Source organism: Ambystoma mexicanum, chromosome 14, assembly GCF_040938575.1.
Source record: "Ambystoma mexicanum isolate Mex_15411 chromosome 14, UKY_AmexF1_1, whole genome shotgun sequence".
Lineage (NCBI taxonomy): Eukaryota > Metazoa > Chordata > Amphibia > Caudata > Ambystomatidae > Ambystoma > Ambystoma mexicanum.
The window spans coordinates 542,388,743-542,406,982 of NC_090940.1; the positions used below are offsets into that span (position 1 = coordinate 542,388,743).

Here is an 18,240-nt window from a genome sequence, read left to right on the forward strand (position 1 = left end):
GTACTGCAATTTGCGGTACCGTAATTGCCGCCTTCCCCATTCCCATTGAGCCCTATGGGGGCTCAAATGGGAATGGGGAAGGGCCAATGGTGAATGGGGAATTACGGCCCCACCAACCTTGGAATGGGGCGGTAATTCCGCCATTCACCATGGCGGGATCGTAAATTACTGGCGGCAACCATGGCGCTAATAGCGCCATGGTTACCGCCTTCCGTGTGTTAGGGAGAATTCTCTGTAAGGCTAATTTCCCAAACCTAGTGAGTCCCCCAGCAGCTTGGCTGGATTTTTGGGGTTTATTTTTTTCTCTCCTGCTAAGAGTCAGATTCTTATGCTCCCACTCTTAGACATTATTTGAGGTGTTCCTTTAACTTTCCATGTGTTTTATGGGCTATGGGGTCTTTTACTCCTTAGGGTCTCATGTGTTTTTGATGTGGGTTACACAGACCCTCCGTGCCGTAACCCAGGGGTGTCGTAGCGACCCCCCAACATAGACTCCATACCCTGGAACTGACTACTGTCTCCCAGGGCATGTAAAGTCACCATTGGCTTTACTAGTCCCAAATTATGAACAGAAACCAGTACAAACCATCATATTGTGGACGTACTGGTCGGGGTAATTCAATGCCCCGGGGTCTGTTGTTCGAGGGAGCACGTCTCCGTCCCCCCTGATCGAGTTTTGGCTGGTGGCAGTGGATACTACTTTTTTACTCCAACCGCGAATATATCTCTATGAGATTTTCCCATTGTTCGAGGCTACCAACTTTAATTATTTAATTCTTATAGCCTCGTACATACCGCCGGTTTATTTATTTATTAATTCACTGGTTGGTATTTTTTTGCCAGAACTCGATTCTAAAATGGCGTTTGTGTTCTCTTCTGTGACTCCAACCCAAGTCAAGCCCTTTGTTCCACTTTTTGGCGGGCTTCTCCACAGAAGCCTCCAAAAGTGGTGCCACTCTGTCTGGGTACCACAGGGGGTGTGGGAGGGGGTTTAGGCACCCTGGACTGAGTTACCTTGATAACTCAAGTCGCACTCTTGTGTGATTGGCCCCAAGTGGTGAGCCGGCCGGCTCACCACTTAGCATGTTGGATTGACAGCTAGGCTGAGTGAATGGGGTGTGCTGCATAAAAGCAGGGTTTTGGGGACTGGAACTTCAGAAGTCGCCACAGGACCTAAGAATCCGACGAGGGAGAAGCTGAGCCGACCTGCAACGACGACACTACTGGTGGAGCCCTGCTGAACCGTCTCACCACTTTTCCCGACGACAGAGGAGATCTCCAGTCCGGAGAGTCTTCTTCCTTTGACTGGTGGGGATAACCAATTTCGCCTTCTTTTCACCTTCCTGGAGCATCTCGTGGCCGCCTTGCCCGTGCCAAGCACCCCGGCAACCAGAATACCACGGTTTACCACTACCGCGAAGAGAAGGGTAGTGCCTTTTAAACGGAGAACTCCGCGGCTGGTTTCTTCCCTGGCAGTGCAACAACCTTCATCTTTCCTCCACGGCGAGACCTCTTCTTCCTCTGGACGAAACACTGACTTGCACCTGCTGCCAGGAACAACTGTCCCCGCTGGAGCTTCCTTCACACTTAAGGTACTGTGTCCCGCCTGGCTTCCCTTGCGACAGATCGTTCGGGGTGACAGTAAAGCCTCGACTTTCTAACCTGGGCTAGCCTGGGGCAACCAAGCTAACGTTTCCTGACTTTAATTTCATCCTTTTTGTGTGAACTATTTACAAAGACTCTTTGGGCATAACCCCACTGTGTGAACCTGGACCCCTTCTGCTTGCTCTCTCCAAGAGTGGGCCTTGCAATTGACTTCCTTGCTCTCCAGTAGAACTCTGCCTATCATGCCTTACTGTGGTTCTTTGAAAATGTATTGAAACTTGTGTGCTTCTTTAACTCTGCCTTTTTCCCCCTCTCTTCCTTTCCAACTTATTAGAGTGTCATCTTATGTTAAGCGCTCACCTCTGTCTGAAAATAAGTGGTGTTTCTCACTAAGACTTGTCTAATAAGGGACTAGGGTTGTATATATAGGATAGTGACTGTGTGCTGAAATTACTTACCTCGTTTTTTGCTAATGTAATTTACAAGTGTGTTTTTAAATAAATTATATACTTTTACACCAAAACTCTGGTCAGTGTTTGTTTGTGCTACTGTGTCTCTGTACCTATTGTGTATACTCTGCATACTGTCTAACTCTTCTTGAGGGAAGTCTGACTGCTCAGCCACAGCTACTAAGTGAATCTGTGTGGTACAGACTGCTACCAAGTGGGTTTACTGCCAAACACCTGTAGTCCTAAATCTTTTGCAGTGGTCCCTAAGGGAACTGCACAGGTTTCTGCCTAACACTGGTGTACAGCGGTGGGATTTGTATTGAGTATACATTTTAGTGTGCTTAAAGATACCTTAGTGCAACTAATCACAAAGCTTAGCACTAAAAGAACTATTTTCTAAAACCTGTCAACTATGGAAAGTTATAGTCAAGAGTCCCTTGCTACAAAAACTGCTGATTGTTTAAGAGTTCTCTGTAAGAATAAGAATCTCCTGACTAAAGGCAAGAAAATGGCGCTAATAGAAAGGTTGTTAGCAAACCAAAGTCTGGATGGTGGTTCAGAGGAACCTACCACTCCAGCAACTGTAGATAACAGCAATGATATTGATATGCATGGTAGTATTGATAACTTTGAGTCAGAAGCAGAAGAGGAGGTGGAAGATAAGAGTTGTCTCCCCTGGACCTCTACCTGCCCTGCCAGCTGTACCTACTGGACCCTTACCAGGTCCCACACTTAATCCTCAATATATGGAACTAGAAAAAATGAAGCTTGAATTAGAATTCAAAAGAATTAATGCTCAAACAGAACAACGGCACCAAGAACTAAGGCTCAGAGAAATGGAACTCAACCATGCGCTAGAAATTAAAAAATTGTCTGCGGAAAGTGCTTCTCTCTCCGAATCCTCTAGGAGTTCCAGTCCCTAAAGACCCCGGATGCCTAAGGAGTTGGTGGGTATGTATGAACCTAAGGTGGATGTGTTGGACTGGTTGAGTTTGTTTGAATATAATCATGGGCTCCAGAGTTACTTTCCTGGTTGTTCTCTAGGCTCCCCCCTGTTGCAACTGATGTGGTAATGGAGTTGGGGGAGGAGGATAAGAAGGATTATGAATGTGTGAAACTAGCTTTGATAGCTAGATTTGGGAAGACCCCCTCCCAGTACCTTAAGAGGTTTAGGACCCTCAACAAGCATGATGGTACCCCTTGGGCTACCTGGGTGAGTGAAATTTTGAAGAACTTAGAGGGATGGATTAAGGGTTACAAGGTGAACACTTATGAGGGAATGAAGAATCTTGTAATGTTGGAGTCAATTTATGATGCCTGCTCTCCTGAGCTCATACAGCACTTGGCTGATTCAAAGGAATTAGATTCCAGGAAACTAGCTAAGTCTGCTGACTTGTGGGTTGCCAACAGGGCTACTCACAAGGACTCTGGGGTCACTCAGAAAAAGGATGAGGGGAAGCAGCCAAAAAAGGACTACAAAGAGAATTCAAATAATTCCAATCCCAAAGAGTGCCCCGAACAGAACAATAAGGGTAAACCACAAGGGAAACCAAATCAGAGTAGTGTACCCTCTGGTGGTAAACCAGAAGGAGGTCAGAGCAAGCCACCATTCCAGAAAGCATTTGGTAAAAGCTTTGTTTGTGGCTCGCCTGACCATGTGAAAGGAGATCCCAGATGTAAGGGTAAACCTTCAGGGGTCCAGCTTGTCTCCTTAGCCTTTGCTCCAGAGGAGGAAGTACAAATGGCAAGTGGAAACTTTCTACTGCTGGCTGATGAACCCATTGGAGTCTCAGCCAGTGTTTCTTTAGTGTCTCTGGGTCTGTGGGAAAACCAGAATTTAGATGTATATAACTATCCCAGATAATACTAAAGAGTATTATAAGGACAGTGTCCAGGTGAATGGTCAGGAGACCCCTGCCATTGGGGACACTGGGGCCAGCATAACTGTGGTGGATAAATCGTTTTTTCAGGCTGAGGATGTTGCTAAGGCATCCAAACGCCTCACCAAGTTAGCTGGAGGGCCTGTGCAGATGCTTCCCCAATTACCAGTTCTCATCCAGTGTAATGACATGACTGTGAAGATACCTGTCAGCATACAAAGTGAGGTGCCAGGAAGGGTTCTGTTGGGTAATGACCTGAAAACTCTTGGAGTAGTGTCACATACCCCCAGACCTCCTAGTAAAAGGTTACAGGAGCTCACCAGACCTGCAAGGGAGAGAACCGTGAGAGGTACTCCCCAGGAGGAGATGATGAAAGATATCACTCCTACTCCACTGGAGTTACAACTTGCTATCACTGAACAAAAAGAAGCAAAGGGGAAACCCAAGACTTCCAAGAAACAGCCAACAGCAAGCACTCCAGTGCTTCCAACAAGGACTTCCCCTAGGTTGTCCAAAGTTACACCTGTAACTCCACCTCCAGCTGAGGCTGAGAGGGAGGTACAACCCTGTATGGTAGAACTAGACTCCGAAGAAGAGCTAGTGGAAGGCCAGGAACTCATTGGAGATCTGGATCCTGTTGACCATCCTGAGCTGCAGTCTTTACTGGCAGAAGGTGGACCCAACAGGGCAGACTTCAGTAAGGAACAGAGAATGTCCATCTCTGGAAGGTCTTCGTCAACAGGCAGCTTCTCAGGCTGATGGGCAAGAGCCTGGGAAGTATAGGTTACACTGGGAAGATGGCCTCTTCTACAGTGAACCAACTGAGTCTGCACCTGGAGACTACAAGCGGCTTGTAGTACCTCAAGAAAACAGACAACAGTTCTTGCAACTGGCCCACGAGATCCCTTTGGCTGGTCACTTGAGTTTCAAGAAGACCAAGGAAAGGCTCTCACTCTACTTTTATTGGCCAAAAATGGGGGCTGAGGTAGATAAGTTTCGCAAGAGCTGCCATAGCTGCCAGACTTCTGGTAAGGTTGAGTCCAAGAATGTGCACCTTTAGTGCCTCTCCCAGTAGTGGGAGTCCCATTTGAGAGGGTAGGGATTGACATTGTTGGTCCCCTTGATCCCCCAACCTCCTCAAGCAACAGGTTTATCCTTGTTGTAGTAGACCATGCTACTAGGTACCCTGAGGCAATTCCTATGAGGACTGTTACAGCTCAAGCTGTGGCTAAGGCCCTCCTTGATATTTTCACCAGGGTTGGGTTTCCTAAGGAAGTAATCTCTGACAGGGGGTCAAGTTTTATGTCCCACTACATGAAAGCCATGTGGAAAACCTGTGGAGTTACTTACAAGTTCTCTACCGCCTACCACCCTCAGACAAATGGGTTGGTAGAAAGGTTCAACCGAACCATGAAGAGCATGAAAGGTGCTTTAGAGGATCCCCTTAAAAGAAAGTGGTACCTTCTACTGCCATGTCTTCTCTTTGCTTATAGAGAAGTCCCTCCGGAGGGAGTAGGTTATTCTCCCTTTGAACTTCTCTATGGCCATCCGGTCAGAGGTCCATTGGCCCTGATCAAGGAGGGGTTGGAGAGTGCTCCTTCCCCCAAGCCAGTCAGAGTAACTGACTATGTGATAGGTCTCCACAGGAGAATGTCACAAATGATGGCAGAAGCTAGTGATAACCTGAAAGCTGGACAAGCCCTGGTCAAGCATTGGCATGACCAGAAGGCTAACATGGTTGAGTTCACTCAAGACCAGCTAGTTCTAGTTATGATCCCAACAAGGCAGAGGGCCTTGCAAGATAAATGGATGGCACCCTTCAAGGTTGTGGGTAAACTTGGAGAGGTGAACTATCTGGTGGACTTGGGCAATGCCAAGGAGGCTCCTAGAGTCTTCCTCACCAATCGACTAAAGGCGTATGTCTCCAGACCTGAAGTAGGAGCCTTGCTTCTAGCTTCAACAGAAGAGGAAGAAGAGAGCGGAGCTCTACCTGATCTCCTCAGAGGCTTACCCTTGGACGAAAAGATTGAAGGAGTAAATCTCTCTTCAAATCTGACACCTGAGCAACAAGAAGAGTGCAAAGCCATGTTAAATCAGTTTGCCTCTCTGTTCTCACTTTCACCAGGCTTGACCCCTTGGGGACAGCATGATATACTCACTGGTGACTGTCTGCCAGTCAAAAGCAGAGGATATAGAATGTCAGAAAATGTAAGGACCCACATCAAAGGAGAGGTCAAGAAGATGCTTGATCTCGGGGTAATAGAGCCCTCTACTAGCCCATGGTCTAACCCAGTTGTGTTAGTACCAAAGGCAGGATCCAAAGAATTGAGATTCTGTGTGGCCTATAGAGCTCTTAATGCAGTCACCAAGACTGATGCCCACCCTTTGCCAAGGACAGGTGAGTTGGTGGATAGACTTGGTTCAGCCAAGTTCCTCAGCACATTTGACCTTACGTCAGGCTATTGGCAAATAGCCCTGACAGATCATGCCGAGGAGAAGACTGCATTTTCTACCCCAGTTGGCTTATACCAATTTAAGGTTATGCCTTTTGGATTGAAGAATGCACCTGCTACATTCCAAAGAATGGTGAACCAGGTTCTGAATGGGATGGAGGACTTCTGCATGGCATACTTGGATGACATTGCAGTATTCAGCCAAACCTGGGAAGAACATGTGAACCACTTAGGATATGTTTTGCAGGCTCTTGGACAGGCCAATTTGACCACAAAGGCAAGTAAATGCCAAATTGGTCAGAGTAAGGTGGTCTACCTTGGGCATGAGGTAGAGAAATAATGCCTTTGCTCAGTAAGATTGAAGCTGTGCAAAATTGGACAACACCTACTACTCAAACCCAGGTGAGAGCCTTCCTAGGCCTCATTGGGTATTACAGGAATTTCATTGAGAACTATGGGACCATAGCTTCTCCACTGAATGTGATCTCCTCTCCAAAATTCCCTAAGGTGGTCAAATGGAATGAGGAATGCAATCAGGCATTTGAAAACCTGAAGAAAGCTATTTGCCAAGCACCAGTACTGAGAGCTCCTGACTATTACCAAACTTTCATTGTGCAGACAGATGCTTCTAATGTAGGTATAGGTGCAGTCCTTAGCCAACTGGATGAGAAGGGTAGGGAGCACCCCATTTGCTTCATCAGTAGAAAACTGAAGGATCCTGAGACAAGGTGGGCAACAATCAAAAGAGAATGCTTTGCTATTGTGTGGGCACTGAAGAAGTTTAGGCCATACTTGTATGGTTCTACTTTTGTCATTCAGACTAACCACCAACCCTTGAGATGGTTAATGCAAATGAAGGGAGAAAATCCAAAACTATTGAGATGGTCTATCTGCCTGCAAGGGTTTGATTTCACCATTGAGCACAGGTCAGGGTGTCCCCATCAAAATGCTGATGGACTCTCTAGGATGTATGTCATTGACTAGAGGTATGAGGTTCATCCAGGAGTGGATTAAATCCTCCTGTCGGGGGGGGGAGGGGCGAGTGTTAGGGAGAATTCTCTGTAAGGCTAATTTCCCAAACCTAGTGAGTCCCCCAGCAGCTTGGCTGGATTTTTGGGGTTTATTTTTTTCTCTCCTGCTAAGAGTGAGATTCTTTTGCTCCCACTCTTAGACATGATTTGAGGTGTTCCTTTAACTTTCCATGTGTTTTATGGGCTATGGGGTCTTTTACTCCATAGGGTCTCATGTGTTTTTGATGTGGGTTACACAGCACCCTCCGTGCCGTAACCCATGGGTGTCGTAGCGACCCCCCAACATAGACTCCATACCCTCGGACTGACTACTGTCTCCCAGGGCATGTAAAGTCACCATTGGCTTTACTAGTCCCAAATTATGAACAGAAACCAGTACAAACCATCATATTGTGGAGGTACTGGTCGGGGCAATTCGATTGCCCTGGGGTCTGTTGTTCGAGGGGGCACGTCTCCGCCCCCCCTGATCGAGTTTTGGCTGGTGGCAGTGGATAGTACTTTTTATATTCAACCGCGAATATATCACTATGGGATTTTCCCATTGTTCGAGGCTACCAACTTTAATTATTTAATTCTTATAGCCTCGAACATACCGCCGGTTTATTTACTTAATATTAATTCACCGGTTGGTATTTTTTGCCAGAACTCGATTCTAAAATGGCGTTTGTGTTCTCTTCTGTGACTCCAACCCAAGTCGAGCCCTTTGTTCCACTTTTTGGCGGGCTTCTCCACAGAAGCCTCCAAAAGTGGTGCCACTCTGTCTGGGTACCACAGGGGGTGTGGGAGGGGGTTTAGGCACCCTGGACTGAGTTACCTTGGTAACTCAAGTTGCTCTCTTGTGTGATTGGCCCAAGTGGTGAGTCGGCCGCTAGGCTGAGTGAATGGGGGTGTGCTGCATAAAAGCACGGCTTTTGGGATTGGAACTTCAGAAGTCGCCACAGGACCTAAGAATCCGAGGAGGGAGAAGCTGAGCCGACCTGCAACGATGACACCACCGGTGGAGCCCTGCTGAACCGTCTCACCACTTTTTCCGACGACAGAGGAGATCTCCAGTCCGGAGAGTCTTCTTCCTTTGACTGGTGGGGATAACCAGTTTCAGCTTCTTTTCACCTTCCTGGAGCATCTCGTGGCCGCCTTGCCCGTGCCAAGCACCCCGGCAACCGGAATACCACGGTTCACCACTAGCGCGAAGAGAAGGGTACTGCCTTTTAACCAGAGAACGCTGCGGCTGGTTTCTTCCCTGGCAGTGCAACAACCTTCATCTTTCCTCCACGGCGAGACCTCTTCTTCCTCTGGACGAAACACTGATTTGCACCTGCTGCCAGGAACAACTGCCCCCGGTGGAACTTCCTTCACACTTAAGGTACTGTGTCCCGCCTGGCTTCCCTTGCGACAGATCGTTCGGGGTGACAGTAAAGCCTCGACTTTCTAAGCTGGGCTAGCCTGGGACAACCTAGCTAACGTTTCCTGACTTTAATTTCATCCTTTTTGTGCGAACTATCTACAAAGACTCTTTGGGCATAACCCCACTGTGTGAACCTGGACCCCTTCTGCTTGCTCTCTCCAAGAGTGGGCCTTGCAATTGACTTCCTTGCTCTCCAGTAGAACTCTGCCTATCCTGCCTTACTGTGGTTCTTTGAAAAAGTATTGACACTTGTGTGCTTCTTTAACTCTGCCTTTTTCCCTATCTTCCTTTACAATTTATTAGAGTTTCATCTTATGTTAAGCGCTCACCTCTGTCTGAAAATAAGTGGTGTTTCTCACTAAGACTTGTCTAATGAGGGAATAGGGTTGTGTATATATATATATATGTATATATATATATATGATAGTGACTGTGTGCTGAAATTACTTACCTCGTTTTTTGCTAGTTTAATTTACAAGTGTGTTTTTAAATACATAATTATATACTTTTACACCAAAGCTCTGGTCAGTGTTTGTTTGTGCTACTTTGTCTCTGTACCTATTGTGTATACTCTGCATACTGCCTAACTCTTCTTGAGGGAAGTCTGACTGCTCAGCCACAGCTACCAAGTGAATCTGTGTGGTACAGACTGCTACCAAGTGGGTTTACTGCCAAACACCTGTAGTCCTAAATCTTTTGCAGTGGTCCCTAAGGGAACTGCACAGGTTTCTGCCCAACACCGTGAAATGAGGCCCATAGTGTTTGCGTGTTTCTTTGGACCATATGTATGCTACCATCTCTTTGTACCAAGCTACAACCGTCTCTCCCTCCTAAATTAAGCCTGGCTGCCCTGTCCATGCTACCACATTCTCAGGTGGTCCAGCCTTATTCTAAGAGTGGAACATATGTACTGCCTCAGATGTTTGATTTTATGAAGTCTTGGTAGAATTAAAACCCATGCCGTCGGGAGGTTCTTGGTTTTTATTCCTTTTTTACTGCAGCGGCGGTTTCTGATCTGTGCCTTGTTTTTTGCTTTGCTTAGGAACTTTTTTGCTTTTTTCGCTTTATGGATTCCTTTTGGACTTCTTCCCGGTCTACTGTTCAATTTCAGACTTCAGTTACATACAGGTACTTGGGGTTACAAAACCGGGGGGTTTGGGGGGCGGGGCTCTCAGTCTTATTCATGTTCTAACCTATTCCCCTTGTCTCATTCCAGTCCAGGCTTCTGACTGTGTACTCCAGCTCACCTGCTTCTTTGTTGTCTGTCCACCTCTGTCTTGTGGGTGATCATACGATGGGGGTAGTTGATGAGCACATTCACAGACATGGCTGGCCTTCTACAGTGACCAGTTTTTTTCCCCCCGACTGCACCTGACACATATACACTGCTTTGTAATCTTGGTTACATCTTGGTCCGTCAATCGGAACAACAATTCAGAGAAGGGCAAAGTGATAGATGGACAGGTTGTACAAAATCCCCAGTATCCCAAAGCAAACTACTACTTACCACTCTATGAACTAGGGAAGCATCATATGACCCCCTTGCACCTCCAATACTAACCACTGACGTATCCCACACACAGTACAGCACAGTTTCTCACATAGCTCCTGCATATATCTCAAGGACTGTCTGTTAATATTATAATAGCAATGTGATGCTGTACTATGTCAGAGTACCCTCTACCAGAATTCAGCTACAAACAGCACACAGCACAATACGGCCACTCCTGTGTTGGTTTGGTGCAGGGTTGTGCAACGTTGGCACTCAAGATGCTTCGAACTACACAGCCCATCGGCCCTAATAGTGAAAGATCATGGGAGTTGTAGTCCAAAACATCTGGAAAGCCGCAGGTTGCAGACCTCTGGTTGAGCGCTTTGCAAATGTGGTATTTTGTTACCTTATGTAAGTTGTTTAGTTTAGTTTATTCATTTATAATGCGCACCAGAGCCAAGGGTAACGGCGCAGCAGTACAGCTAAAGCAAGGCTTATTTATTAGCAAGTTACATAGTTATGCAGGGTATACATATTCAGTCATTACAGTTTAGTACAAAATACAGGCAAAACAAAGTACAGATATATAACATACGCAGTTATTAACAAATATACAGAAATATACAGCAATAGTGCTGGAGTATAATTCCGCATAGAGTGTCTGCGAGAGATGGCGGTTAGATGTCCTTCAGTTTAAGCCAGTTGATGTAGCTTAGTCTGAACTTAGGATATGATTGATCTTCCCTAATATGGGGTGGAAGGGAGTTCCATAGTTGGCAGCTTTGACATGAAAGCTGTTACCGCCGACCATGGAGAGCCTAAATCTTGGATTGATGATGCATTTAGTATTGATGAGTCTTGAGGGTCTAGTGGAGGTTCTTCCTTGAAATCTATTCATGAGGTGGATAGGGGCAGCGTTATTCAATGTCTTATGTGTCAGGGGGGCAGTTTGTAGGTGGATCTTGTTAGTAGTAGAGAGCCAGTTGTTTTTGCGCCTGAACGCTGAGATGTGAGATCCATTAGGCACGCCTAGTGCTGCTCTTAGGGCATTATTTTGAAGGGTTTGGATCTTTTGGATGACAGATTTGTTGGTGCCAATATATAGTACATTGCAATAGTCGAGCCTGGACAGGATTAGGGCTCTTGCTAGAGCAATGCAATTGTCATCCGAGAGGAAGGGTTTGCCCGTTCTAATCAGTTTACATGTGGAAGCTGTGGCAGAAGACATGGCGTTGACTTGGTTAACTAGGGAGAGGGTGGAGTCAAGGTAGAAGCCCAATGTTTGTACCTCCTTGGCTACCTTAATGAGATTCCCATCGATGATTAAGGATGAGTAATCCTGTCCTAGTTTGTTTAGGTTGGTGTGGGTACCCAAACCGACGAGTTCTGTTTTTCATCATTCGGGCATAGACCATGAGTAGCCATCCATGCCTGGATGATGAGATACACCCTATTCACCAAGGTCAAATACTCTCCATAATCCCTGAAAGTGGGAGGAGAATCTGGGTATCATCCGCATAATTGGTGTAGGTGATACCAAGAAGATCCAGATCATCGTAGAGGGGTTTAGTGAATATGTTGTATAGAGTAGGGGAGACACAGGACCCTTGGGGGACACCACACGTGATAGGAATGGGGTCTGCTGCAGCTGAGGGAGCAAAGACCCTCATAGTTCTGTCACTCAGGAAGGACTCAATCCAAATTATGGATTCTTTTGGGAAGTTGGCAGCCGTATCCAAGTGTCTGCATAAGACCTTGTGATCCACCAGGTCGAATGAAGCAAAGAGGGCTAGAAGTAGGAGGAGGGCCGTTTTTCCTTTGTCTCTCAACTCATCGACTTGTGCCTTCAAGTGAATAAAGGCAGTCTCTGTTCAGTGTTGGGGACGGAAGCCTGACTGGTGTGCTCCTAGGAGTTTGTGTGTTTCCAGAAATGTTTGGCTCTGGATATATGCCACTTTATCAAGGATTTTAAGCAAGAAGGGTACGGTAGTAATGGGGCGATAGTTAGTGGGAATTAGCGGATCTAATGTTTTATTCTTTAGTGGAGGGAGCACCTATGATTGTTTGAGGTTAGATGGGACGGTGCCAGATGCAAAAGAGGCGTTAATCAGTTTGGTAATGAAGGGGGCGAGATCTCTTGCAGCATCTTTTATGAGCTGAGCAGGGCAGAGATCTCCCTGGCAATTGAAGGGTTTGAGTGAAAGAATTACTTTCTCGGTCTCTTGAATGGAGATTAGTAACGTTGAATTGGGGGGTTGAGTTAGCCAATGTTTCCTACGAACGGATATTAGGGGCGCTAAGGTTAGGTGGGTGGTAAGGGATTGTTTATTTTGCGATATTTTGTTTTGAAGGGTGGTCACTTTATTAGCGAGGGCCTGTTGTATGTCAGAGCACCACGTTTTGTCCTTGGTACAGATTTCGGGGGTGATGATAGGGGATTCAAGTTCTTTAAGGATAGAGAACAGTTCTTTCGTGCTGGAATTAGCACTAGAGATACGTTCATTGTAAGAGTTACGTTTGGCGGGGACGATTTCTTTTTTGTACTGGGATGAGATTTCGGTCAGTTCATTTTTATTGGAGGTGGAAGGGAGAAGTCTCCAAGTAGTTTCCCCAACTCCTTTTTAAGTGTCTGTGATCTTTGAGTTGGGGTGTGAACCATTTCTTCAGATGAACTTTCGGCTCGCAAGGTCTGAGTTTAAGGGGTGCAATGCTGTCCAGTGTGGTTAGCATGATTTTGTTATATTCCTTGACAAGTGTGTTTGGGTCAAGGTTGTCTTCAGCAGATTGAGGGTAGGCAGTATGGCTGGGATCACTGTATGCCTTGTTATGTTTTTTTTGTTTCTAGTTAGACAGGGAGGAGCAATAGGTGTTGTTAACAAGAGTGGTCTTTCAGTAAGGAGTGAGAAAGACAGGAGAGAGTGGTCTGTCTAAAGGTAAGGCGTGATAGCAGTGATGTTTACCGTACAGTTGTATTCTGCCACCCAGTCAAGGATTCTTCCTTTGGTGTGGGTGAGCCCTCACATTTTTTGGGATAGGCCTAGTTCAGATAGTGTATTAGCGATGGTGGTAACATGCTTGTCTAATGGGTTGTTGAAACCCAAGTTAAAGTCTCCAAGGACTAGTAGTTGCAAAGTAGTTTTGAGGTTATTGGAGAGAAGAGTATGGATGTCCTCCTCAAATGTTCCAATGGGGCCCGTGGGCCTGTAGATGAGATGAATTGTTAATGTCTGGGAGTTTGTAAGGGGGAGTTTGGCTGTGAGGGTTTCACATGTGAGCGTGTGTTTTGGGTGGGGGCAAGTCTCATAGAGAGACTAGATTTAGTTATAATGGTGGTTCCTCCACTGTGTAGGTTTTCTCTGTCTTGTACGATTATGATGAAACCATCCGGGACAGCTAGGGAGAGTAGGGGTCCTGCTGCTTCATGTAGCCAGGATTCAGTAATGGCTAGGAAATCAAGGTTGTTGGTCATTATTAGATCGGCAATGTCAGTAGCATGTGCCACTAGTGACCTGGCATTTATTAGTGCTGCTTTGAGAGTAGGGGCAGGTGTGGTAGTAGTGGGGGGTGATGGTAGTTGGTTGAGACCTTTTGGGTTATTGGCGATGTGTGGTTTGGAGGAGGCTTGGAAGAGGTCAGTGCCATTATTCGTTATGTCATTAATAGTCTTGTGTAGCTTGTATTTAGCCAGGCCCTCCCTGAGCCTACAGATGTGTAGTTATCACTCGCTCCCAGGTGGCGCAGTGGGCAGTACCTGACAAACTGTGTTAACCCTGCAGTATGATTTGAAATTTCTCTTCAGGATTAAGGTAGCTTTTTCTCTGGGTTTTTCAATTTGAGGTTACTACATCTCAGTTTTCCTTCTATCCCACATGTCAGCGTTATTATGTACCTGGTTTAAGTACTGCAACTTGGCCAGATCGCTGTGATCAACGTCCCTCTTGGATCCAATGACTTCATCGATCTCTGCTTGGAGTCTGGGGTATAAGAAAATATCAAACGATCATGTGTACAGCAACAGCATGCAATTGCTTCATTTAGACCATATGGATACCGTGGGAGGGGGTAATCATCACTTTGCTAATGATTCTTCCCCAACAAATGGCCTCAGGTGCAGGCAGGCCATTATCCTATGATAATGAACCCTCCTTAAGACCAAAAAGCTATATTATTATTACACATCTGTGACCATTAACCAGTAAAGCGTTTGAACATAAGCGGTAGTAATAAGCCGCGTGCTGTACTTACTTTTTCAAAACATCAGGATGCCGGGTCAATTCAAGCACTAAAAATGATAACTGATTGGCAGTTGTCTCATGACCTAGAAAAAAGAGCAATAGAATAAAGTGGCTGAAAGCAAGACCAAGATAAACAATCACAAGATCTGAGAAATAAGCAGTGATTAAAGAAACCAGCTAAGTAAGTCTCGTTTGGATCTTTCACATTCACAAGTGTGCAATAAGAAAATGCATGACGGCAATACGCGTCACTGTATCCCTGCAAGAATGCAGATTCTACACCGGGGGTCTGCAAACTATGGCTCTCAAGATGTTTCAGACAACTTCCATGATCCTTCTCCATTCACTGTGATGGCAAGGGTTGATGGGAGATGTAGTCCAACACATCCGGAGAGCCAAAGGTTGCAGACCCTTGTTCGACACAGTCATGTGTGTTCCCAGGTTCAACCAGATACCGTGCAGAGGCCTCAGCGCAGTTGATGACCTGAGGCTTCTTATGTTTGATATTCCTGTGCTATTTTTTTGGGCTCAGCATTTGAGGCGCTAGTGCCAACGCAACATAAAGCACAATTAAAAACATGAAAGTCTGGTCCGAAGTGAGCTGATTGACCATGTTGCCCGTTTTGGCCTAAAATTGTTGGAATCTGTAGAGAGACCAATTTGCAGGCATCCCCCAAAATATATATAAAAAAACAAATCTACAGGCCAGTGGGCATCATGTAGGTAACAAAGAGGTTTATTAACAAACTCCCCACCCCTTTTTACAGCTGGGAGAAATACATTCGGAAACAGCCCGGCTGGCTGCCGGAAAGAGTTCTCAGCTCCGCCTTTACAAGAAGAAACATGTATAGGCATGTATGCATTACTGATACATTAGACACGTTGAATATTTCTACTGGCTAAGTCATTTGGATTGACAACCCATACCACCCATTTTCTAGCACCATCCTTGGGGCCTCCCTTCCCCCTCTCCCTGGCATCATTATTTGATGACCAGCACAATTAGCTTTTGGGAAAATGCGGGTTCCCAACAGATGCTGGTTGCCTGAGAAAGAAAGGAGACAATGTTCAGCACCAAGATCATTTTACAGCAAACCGTACTCTCTCCTCACTTCTGATTGGCTTGTTCTTTTTCCTCTATCTGTTTGTTCCCTGCTTTGTGCCAAGTTTTAGTCACAAAACCCTTTGTGACCTGGTGACATCTGTATTCCATACGATTTGATTCTATTTAATATTTTTTTAATGCCAGAGTCAGAACTTTGCTTTCTGAGCAGAATTCTCCTTCCCGTCAGAACATTATTTTCCTTGTACTCCACCTTCACGGTTCAGTATTGAAATTATCTTATGTGCTAAGCAAGCTTTTCTAATGTGCTTGTGTCTTTATGAATTCAGTCTTGTTAAGCTTTTCCGGGGTCTAGTAGTGCGGACTGGTTCTGCACGATTCGGTGGCATCCATCATGGATTAGCTCGATATTGGCGCGTTCATAGGTTAGCAAACTACAAGCGCATATTCTTTGTGTTGCCCTTTAGCGTGGGTATCGCCTATGGTATGTTATCTACGTGTGTGGCTGCACAGATGTTAATGAATAAATGCACATTTAACCTAATGTCTGTGTATCGTCATGGTGAATGCATATGTGCTTCACGACTAATGGGCACATGTATGTTTTTACCGTCTGTGTGGTCATTCTTGCCATCTTTAGCTCACACTGTATTTATTATTGTTACTGCCCCTGCTTGGAGAATGGATAACACGGTTGTTTAAGTGATTATTGCTTCTATTATTTACAATATTGGACCGGTGAGGGGCAAGAGCTCTGAGTGATATGTTCATCTGTCCATTAACAGGGGGGGCGGGGCGGGGGCAGTATCCATTTGTCTACCCCTACAAAAAGCTGATACCAAAAATTGAGTCCTTTCTCTAAGCAAACAACATCATATGTTGGAAAATATATTATCAAATATTATTAGTACAACAGTATTACAGGGGCCGGATCACATACATTGCACTGGTGCTGTCCAATTTTGCATCAGTGCTGGGAAATTGTGCACCTATCGCAAGAAGGACATTTGGACAAACTAACCAGTATACCACTGCATTTTGCACTGGTCGTCCAAGGCAAATTTGGAGGCAAAATTGACCACCATTGATGCCTATCTGACCCGGTTTGGTACACATCTGCCTGACGGAGCACAATTGCCTGATGCTGGTGCCATTCAATAGGGTGAATCACGAACATTGTGAAACACATGCTTTTCTGAAACACCTTGGTGTTGCAAATATGAGTGAAATCGTGCCGGGAACGGTCTGCGTTTCTATATCAGATGAAATTTCCCATTTGCCAAAGCTTGCATTTTTTACATTTTGATGAAGACAAATAACATTTGCAGCCCTAGTTTTGAGCAGGTCACCTTTAGTGATCTTTATTGGGGAAGCAACAATCTATCGATGCCCCCACCTGTTCCATGTTATTTTGACGACAGTAATTACTTTGAAGTAATTACTTCGAAATGTAACAGCAAATCTTTTCTTTTTTAATTCTGGGTGGGTGTCCCCCCATGTGACCCCTTTCCCTACACTAGTACCCTTACCCCCAAGCTCCTCCCCACCCCCTTCTACCCTTTAACCCACAACCCCGTATATTACTTTGAAGTAATTATGGTTCTGAAAACCACAGATACCCCCCCACCTTGAACTATACACTTCTAATAGTCTGTTGTGTAAATATGTTCCATTTATGCAGTCCCAGTACACAAAGCCAACCTTAATGGACCTATTACTTTGCTACAGTAGTAGACTATGGGCCTCATTACGAGTGCAGCGGTAAGGGGTTAACGGCACCGGTAAGGATGCCGGTGCCAATAACCCCTTACCGCCGCATTCCGAGGTCCCTTAGCGGATCCCACTAAGGCCGGCTGGTTTTACCAGCGGCCCTTAGCGGGAGCCGCTAAGCGACCACAGAGCTAATAACAGGCCGGCTATTTGCGGGCCCGTTATTAGCTCCTTCCCTATTCCCAATGAGCTCTAGGGGGGCTCGAATGGGGAATGGTTTTCAGAATGGGGACTTACCGGGTCCTCCAAGGTTGGAATGACCCGGTAAGTACCCATTCTGAGAACCCGGACACGACTTTGGAGGCAGCCATGGTGCTAACCATGGCTGCCTCCAAAGTCATAATGAGGCCCTATATATTTCGTGCTGGCCTGACTGTAAAGCAGACATTGCTTCAAGTCGAAAGCCAGTCATTCCAAAGACGCAGCAGATATCAACCGTTGAAGGAGCCCCGGCACTAGAAAACATCCTGCAACAGGGGTCTGCATCCTGTGTCTCGCAAAATGTTTTGCACTAGGACTCCCATGATCCTATACAATTGGCAATGATGGGAGTTGCAGTATTAAGTAGCGGGACCTCCAAAGGTTGCAGAAACATGTCCTACATAGTGTCCAAACAACAGATATTGAAATCATCCTAGTGACAACAGATTTAGGGTATTTTTTACCCAAATCAGGGTAGAAGCCTGGAAGTTGTTCCAGGCCCTACATTTCTTGTAGTTGTACCCCCTGGTGTGCAAGGGAACATTTCTGTAGCACTGCTTTTAGGGCATCATAAAACGCTGCAGTAAGGATCCACCTTTTCAGACCTGTAGCTCCCACCAGCAAAGAAATAGCCTAAGAATAAGTTAGGGATTTTA

The 18,240-nt window shown here is 45.8% G+C and overlaps 1 protein-coding gene across 2 annotated transcripts in view; it reads right to left on the reverse strand.

Moving 5' to 3' along the window:
• The window catches only part of LOC138526941 (cholesterol 24-hydroxylase-like), a 291,000-nt gene that overhangs the window by 104,926 nt on the left and 167,834 nt on the right, over positions 1-18,240 (reverse strand). For both annotated transcript variants that reach the window (XM_069637833.1, XM_069637834.1), the window contains exons 10-11: positions 14,561-14,633; positions 14,205-14,289 (exon numbers count right to left, since the gene is read on the reverse strand). In XM_069637833.1, the coding sequence (XP_069493934.1) occupies positions 14,205-14,289; positions 14,561-14,633 (158 nt within the window). The remainder of the gene's footprint in view (positions 1-14,204; positions 14,290-14,560; positions 14,634-18,240) is intronic.